Genomic DNA, 7,719 nt, shown 5'->3' with positions numbered 1-7,719 from the left:
CTAGAGTGGACTCCAGGCGTTGCAGGCGCTCGGCGGCGGATTCCAGCGCCGGAAGAACGGAGCCGATGGAAGAAGGGGCCTCTGCAGCCTGGATGGGACTTACCCCAAGGGGTTCCAGGGTGGTACTTGCTTCATCGACCCACTTGGCAATCTGCTGGACCCCGGTGCGCTGCTCTGCCAGGAGCCCCTCTACCTCGGCCTCGCGGTGCTGGAGGACCTCGATCCGTTGGGAGAGGGATTGACTCTCCTCTTTCGGGCGTAGTCGCTGGCCCTCGAGGGCTCGAGTCCGGGCCTCCAGGTCTGTCCGGAGGGTGGAGAGGCGGTCCTCCTCCTCCTTGGCGACCGCTTCGAGCTTCTCCCACTCCCGCCGGAAGCCCGCTTCAGCCTCCTCCATCGCCCGCTGGGCCTTGACCAGGAGGCGGGGAAGAGGGACCTCCACCAGGCTCGGGAGGAGGTGCCTCCTATGCACCACCTCCAGCTCATCCCCCATGCGCGGTCTCGCGGTCGGAGCTGGGCGCACCCGCAATGAGTCTTCGACCACCTGCTTCCGCGACCTCTGCTGCGGCTGCCCCCGCAGTAGGCACCTCCAGTGGTGTCTCCACCGCGACCTCCTCCGCAGCCGGCTCTACAGACAGCGCCCCCGCCGTGGCACCCGCTAAAGCCGCTGGAGCAGCCTCTCCGCCCGCCGTGGCTGGAGGGGTCGCCTCCATTCGTGGTGCGGTCTCAGCCACTGGAGCTCCGGCCCGGACCTCCACGGCCGCGGGCGGGGTTGGAGGTGCTGTCGGTGGAGTCGCCAACCCCCCAGCAGTGGTTGTGGAAGAAGCTTGCTGGAGGCCGGACCTGCCGGCCGAGGAGTCGCCGGTGGAAGCAGAAGATGAGGCAGGGCGAGTAGTCCTAGCAAGCATTATCAAGATAAGGATTCAAAAAAAAAAAGAAGAGGACAAGGGGAATTAACCACTCACGTGGAGCTCCGCACCCCCCATCCAATCTGGAAGATTGGGGATTGCCTCCTCCCTGAGGCTGGCGCCCCGGGCGACCGGCGGGGCGGCACCACTGTCGGCGTCTCCGGTGGCTGTGGCGGGGCCTGCTGCTGCTGCTGCTGGGGCGGTGGTGGCGGTGGGCCCTACTGCTTCCGCTGGGGCGGTGGTGATGGCGGCGCCTGGCACTACTGTGGGGGCTGAGGCGACGGTGGCGGTGGTTGCTACTGTGGCGGAAACCGCTGCGGCTCGTCAGGCCTCCCCTGCGGCAACTGCTGGCGATGGGGCGGCGGCGGCGGAGCCCAGGAGCTAATCTGCCCCCCCCGACTCCGTTGTCTTCTGGCGCTTGGGGGCCGGCTCCCCCACAAAGGATCCATCGCCGCGGCGGAGCCTCCGCGACCTGTCCTCCTCGCGGTCCTGGCTGCTCCGAGAGCTGGCCGCCTCCGGCTCCTTCCCTCTGCCGGAGGGTGCCGGGGCTCCGTGGCTGGACTGGCCGGGGCTTGGATCGGCGCGTCTGGGGCTGTCGGGCGAGGCGCCAGGGATCCGGATGCCGCGATTGGGGTCACCCCTCACCAGCCAGACCGCCAGGCCGTCGTCGTCGAGGGTAGGCAGTGACGCCAGGATCGCCGTCCGCATCCCCTGGTCTTCACACAGAGCACTGATCCCTCTTGGGAGCACCAGCAGCTCCGGGGCGTACGCCTCGCAGGTCATCCCCCGGATCAGGACCTCCAGCTCCGCATCGGACAGATCCGTGCCGGCCCCGCGCTCAATCCTGCTGCAGTCATTCACCCCGGTGAACATGCAGGCCATCCTGAATCGCTGTTGCAGGGGAGCGATGCGGTGCCTCAGGAAGTCGCCCAGCACCATAATTGATGTAAGGCCGCCCCTCGCCAGAACCTTGACCCGGTCCAGTACTGGGTCGAGCTCTGCCGGTAGGGATGGCCTAGCTTTCCTGCTGTTGCGGTCAAGGAGGGGCCCTCCGGTCGGTAGCTCGAGGCGGTTGTTGGCGTCGGTCGTGGTGATGACCCAGTCCGTGCGCCAGTCCTCCCACTTGGCACTGGAGAAGGCGCTGATGTAGGAGCTGGACATCCCATGCCGTAGCAGCTGGAAGTAGTAGGCGCCGATGGCGCACCTGCCCCTCCCAACCAGACCAGGGCGTAGAAATGCTTGAAGATGGTGACACAGGGGCGGACCCCACGAACAGCTCCATGAAGTGGACGAACACCGACACGAGGAGAATGGAGTGGGGGGTGAGGTGCTGCAGCTGAAGCCCGAATTTCTCCAGAAGCAAAAGGAAGAAGGAGGAGATCAGAGGGGCTAGCCCGCAGGTGATGTACGAGTTGAAGAGGACGAATTCCCCCGTGACTAGGTCGTTGAGGGAACTCGAACCTGCCCGGATCTTCCCGGTAAGTTCCGGCATGGTCCAACCAAGGAGGCGGCGCACCAAGTCGAGCTGCTCTTGTCGCTCGAAGCGGCAAGGATGGCTGAGAGGAGACATGGTGGAGATTGCCGCAGATGCGAGGGCAAGGATCGTGCGGAAGCAGGAAGGGAAGAAAGCTCCGGGCGAAAAGAGCAAATTGCAATGGTGCGAGAGAAGACGAAAGGGCGCAAGAGCGTCTAGAGAAGGCAAGTGCAAAAAGGTAGCCAATCCCTGAGGCGCATGCCTTTAATAAGGTTGTTCCCCCTCTGAACTCCACGGCGGCCGGGGGGAACCCGAAGAGTCGATCGCACCATGCGCCCGCCTCTTACCCCCTATGACCGTTTGGCCCGAGCCCGCCAGTCATAGGCATGGTCGCTGGAGGCGGGAAGAAAAGGTGGAATCTGAACCGCCAGTACAGCGGGACGTGCGCGGATAAGACGGAAGCTGAACCGTCAGGCGCACGGGCAGTGGACATCGCCTCGGAGATCTCGCCGGAGGGGAAAGTCCTTCTCGCCCCTTCGCAATGGGAGCAACCAGTCCACCCAGCGCAACACAAGATTATGGCCCCACCTGCGGGTTGGTACCTCACCTGAGGTGGGCCCGGGGGCCTCTGTCGGTACATACAGACAGGGGTATCTCCTACTAGTGTATCCAGCCCGAGGGGCGCGAGGTTATCCATAACCTTGCACTAAGCTTCTGGGCGACAGGGCGTAAGGCCCGGGCCTGACGACTGGGGGCACGGTCTCCGGACCTCCCCCCACGTAATAGCAGGTCCGGTGCCTCCACGTGCCCGCAAGGATGAAGTGCTCAAGAACAGCTACCACGGGCCCGGTCCACCGCGGGATGGTCTTGGGCCCCCCCGGTCTAACACATTGGGCAGGTATGGGTGACATCACGGTAAGCCCGCCAGTTACCGAGGCGGCGCGTCACATCACAGTGCCGCATGCGTGGGCGAGGGACGTATGGTCACATCACAGTGCCGCGCGCGTGGGCGAAGAGCTATTATGACCTGCTGCAGGAAGGCCACAACGTGCGCTGCTACAGTGCGCAAAGGCTACAGCACGGCAGGTCAGAATAGCCCCTTCACCTATCAGCGGGAGCTGACTCTACATCGACAGCACGACTCCCTCTACGCATGTCAGCCGCAGCAGATCCTATGCTAGCAAGACGGCACAAGACCATATCCAGACGGAGGATACACACGGAGGCTGATGAGAAAGATCTTCGGATCTGAGGCATTTAAGGCTCCAACGTGTACGTTATTTAATATATCGCCGGGTCCACCTGTCGGGGCTCTGCTAGTGTACGCGCTCCCCTTGAGCCTATAAAAGGGAGAGTGCGCACGTTAGAATGCAAGGTTCTCACACACTGGAAGTTTACACACACATATGCACTCAAAGGTTGACACTCACGCAGGGTCTGGAGTTCCTCCCCCAAACTTACAAGCAATACATCACACAGTGGACATAGGGTATTACGCTCAGGCGGCCCGAACCACTTTAAACCCGTGTGTTCTACTCGTGTTCATACGCCTCTAGATCGAGTATTCCTTTACTAGCCCCAAACTCATCCTAAGCTAGGATTATGCTGGTGCATTTCGCCACCCGACTGGAGAAATTCTCCGACACTACTATTTTTCCAGTATTTGGTGACCACCGTATATTTGTCCTTCTTTCTTGAGCTTATGAATTGAAGGTTGTTATCTGGTTTTGATGGATTAATTTGTAGCTGTGCGGCTTGTGCTACTGAGTTTGTGTGTTTTAGGTTTTCCTCTCCTCCTCATCGTATCAGTGGGTGATATCGCCAGATGTATCCGTCGTCCACTTGATCTGCGTTATTGAGACTTTGAGAGGCAGCTAGCTGCTGCCCTGCTTTGTCACCAAGGAAATTAATTTTGATGTTTAGCATGGACAATTTATGCTAAAAATAACAAAAGCTAGATGCCAAAACATGCTGGGGCCATAGGTTCGATGGCCATGGATTTCATTTGAGCTCGATCCCGGCTAAATCTTGGTGGCTGGGTCCTGACGTCCGGGTAACGACCAGCTTTACGGCCAGTTGGCGGCCGGCAAGAGTGTCAGCAGAGCAGCAGCAGCAGCAGCAGCGTGTAAATACGCGCCAGCCGCTCTTGGCTGTCGATCGACAAGCGGATACGATCAATCAGAGCTGACCACATATATCTCTGCCCGGCCTCCGTATGCTCCGTATTAGCTTTCTGGTAATTAAATCGAGAACATACAGTATGGGATCAAGAATATATCAAATAATAGAGTGGCTCAAATTTAATTTTTGATTTATTTCAACTTATCAGCAAGTAAAGTCTAATATATACATCAACAAAAGTTTGCAATATTTCCGTAGAAATTAATTGAGAAGTAATAGTATGCCACACCACTAGAGCATGCATGCATGAGGTCGCTGTCATGCTTGGGTCATATAAAAAGTCCGCGTACATAGGGTCCGTTTGTTACTTAAGGCTTATTATAAGCTCATAAGTCTCTCGTATAGAGAGGCTTATAATAAGACCAAATAGATATTTGGTTGTATGGGTTTATAATAAGCCTCTGTAGTAGCAAGCACCTTTACACCTCTTATTAATATTTTTAAAGGGGCTGAATTGATAGGGTTATGAAGAGGTAGGGTTGGAAAGTGTTAATTTCTAGTGGTGCCCACAGGAAATAAACCTTATAAGCACCCCTTACAAGGGACTTATAGGCTTATGGAGATACTTATAATAAGCATCACCTTTGAGCCTAGGTGTTTGGATAGAATGTGGCTTATTTGGAATTTATCAGAAGTCTCGAGTAATCAAACACCCTCGTATTTTGTAGCGAACACACAACACCACTCCTATCATTATGCTATACACACACTGTGTGTACTGTACCAACATGTTGCTGACACTCGCACTAGATAATGACACTATTTTGATCTTTGAAGGCAACGGTCTGGGGCGAATACGTAGCTCAATTGTCTCCATATATTTGCTCGTATTTTATTTTTTTGCATGGAGAGAGAGAGGGAGAGAGAGTATGTAGAATCTTGTGAATCCATGATAAAGGACTATTGTATTCACTACCGGAAAAAAAATCTTTGCCGAGTGTCAAATGTTTTGCCGAGTGTTTTTTTTGGCACTCGGCAAAGAGCTTCTTTGCCGAGACGAGCTTCTTTGCCGAGTCTCGGCAAAGAAGCTCTTTGCCGAGTGCCTTATTTAGACATTCGGCAAAGATAATTTTCAAATCATATTTTGAAGTAGTAAATTAATTCAAACAAAAATATTTTCAACTACAAAGTTGTATAACTCATCAAGATGCACAATTTTTATTTTGGATATTTCTTCATTTGACAAAATAAATGTACATTTGTTCACAAAACATATACATCTCTCTCGTAGTTTATGAAACTGGAAGAGAGATATATAAGATTTGTGAACAATATTAGAATTATCATGTTAGATGAAGAAATAATAAAATAACCAAAATAAACTTTGTAGATCTTGAGAAGTTATAAGATTTTACAGTTGGCAATATTTTAATTTGAAGTCATCTTGTCAACAAAAACTACATCTGAATATAGAAAATTTAAAATTCGAATTTTGCAAATGACCTCGAATGGAAAAATCATCAAACTTAAAGTTGTAGATCTCAAAAAGTTATGAAAGTTTGTAGTTGACAATGTTTTGATTTGAAATCATTGTGTCATATTAAAATACCTTTGAAGTTTTCAAATTTAAAATTCAAATTTTGTAAACGATCTCGTATGAAGAAACTATCAAAATAAAAGTTGTAGATCTCGAAAAGTTATGCCACTTTATAGTTAACAACTTTTTTATTTGAATTTATTTACTATCTCAAACAAATAATTTACACTCGGTTAATTATAATATGTGGAGAATAAAAATGTAATGTTGACACATTTGGTCCAATGGTGCAGTGGTAGAGGGAGTTGTTTGTGTGCAGGAGGTCGTGAGTTCGAAACCTATCATTGATAACTTATGAAAAATTGCTAAAAAAATGTGCAATCCATTAGATGGGTCACTAGCTGGTTATGCATGCCTCTCCCAACAATTTTTTTCCTGTTTTATTTTTTTGGATTTTTTCCGATTTACATTTTGCCGAGTGCTTCTCTTTGCCGAGTGTTTTTTGGCACTCGGCAAAGCCTTTGCCGAGTGCCCGACAAAAGGCACTCGGCAAAGACGTCTTTGCGGACGAAATCGCTGCCGGGTGCCCTTTGCCGAGTGTAATTGGTAGTGATTATGGCATTTGATAATAAAAAAACGTACTAGTTGGGCCGGGATTGTTGAAAAAACACCTTGAACTTCGATTAACATAGAGTAAGTATCTTGGCAACACCGTACCCAAGCTGCTGGTAGCATATAAGGAAACAAGATGTATAGTATTATTGTTGTTGAAGAATAGCTTTCATGGATTCCCATCCATCTAGCAAATTAAACAAAAGATTATCAAGATTTTGAGAAAGAAAACTGGCATAGCACTTCTGTTTGAAACACATAGAAATGGAAAAGTCAAGCGAAGGTTAGTTTTGCAGCTGATGGACGACGGAAATGTTAGAAAAGAGACCTATATATATGCTATAAAAAGGCGAGTTGTGTTCTCCCGGCCCCCATTCAGCTAATTTAATTTGTACATGAGGAAATTATAAAGCAGCTTAATTATTGATGAATTGTGCAAAAAAAACTTTATTTCCAAAGAACATATTGTTCATTACTTTTGCAAGTTGCGAGTTGGAACCTCTCTACATGGTACCACCCACCGTCCCCACACAGACTCGACCACAGTGAACAGTGAACACGCAGCTCGCTCCAGGACCACCAGCAGCTAGCTGGACACGGGCGCGGGCCGGGAGCAAAGCAGGCATGCACAGTGTGCAGGAAAGCGACGTACGAGTTGGGGCATAGTCGTCAGCTGCCTCGGTCTGGTGGTCACAAGTCACAGCTGCGTGCATGAGCGCGCGCGTCGACGTCGCCACCGTCGCCGGGTCCACGTCCGACGTCGCGTCGCCGGCCGCCGCGGCCGGGGCCATCGGCGAATTGGCGCCAGCTGCTGCCTCGATGGCGGCGCTTGTACGTTCAGTGCGAGCATGACGTGCGGCCGTACGTCTGCTGACTGCTTCTTCAAAGAGCTTCAACGACGGCTGCTAGCTCTCGCTCGATCGCTCCAACTGTGTTGAGTGATGACCAGCGAGGTGAAATTAAGTTACCGTGTGTTACGTTCCATCAAGCAGCTCGAAGCATAATTGTGAATTGGATCCTAGAGGGAACGGGCGTGTTCATGTGCAGTGTGCCTCCTCTCCTGCTCCGGA

General features: G+C 52.3%; 1 protein-coding gene across 1 annotated transcript; it reads left to right on the top strand.

The window, feature by feature from the left end:
* The first annotated feature begins 525 nt into the window (after positions 1-525).
* LOC112895304 (ice-structuring glycoprotein-like) lies at positions 526-1,290 on the top strand. Its single transcript, XM_025963255.1, has 2 exons — positions 526-884; positions 996-1,290. Exons 1-2 carry the CDS (start codon positions 526-528, stop codon positions 1,288-1,290), a joined length of 654 nt encoding a protein of 217 aa, XP_025819040.1.
* Positions 1,291-7,719: the final 6,429 nt, after the last annotated feature.

This window comes from Panicum hallii, chromosome 1, assembly GCF_002211085.1.
Source record: "Panicum hallii strain FIL2 chromosome 1, PHallii_v3.1, whole genome shotgun sequence".
In the NCBI taxonomy this organism is placed as follows: Eukaryota; Viridiplantae; Streptophyta; class Magnoliopsida; order Poales; family Poaceae; genus Panicum; species Panicum hallii.
Note: the sequence above shows the minus strand (reverse complement) of the source record. Positions and strands in the feature narration are given on the sequence as shown.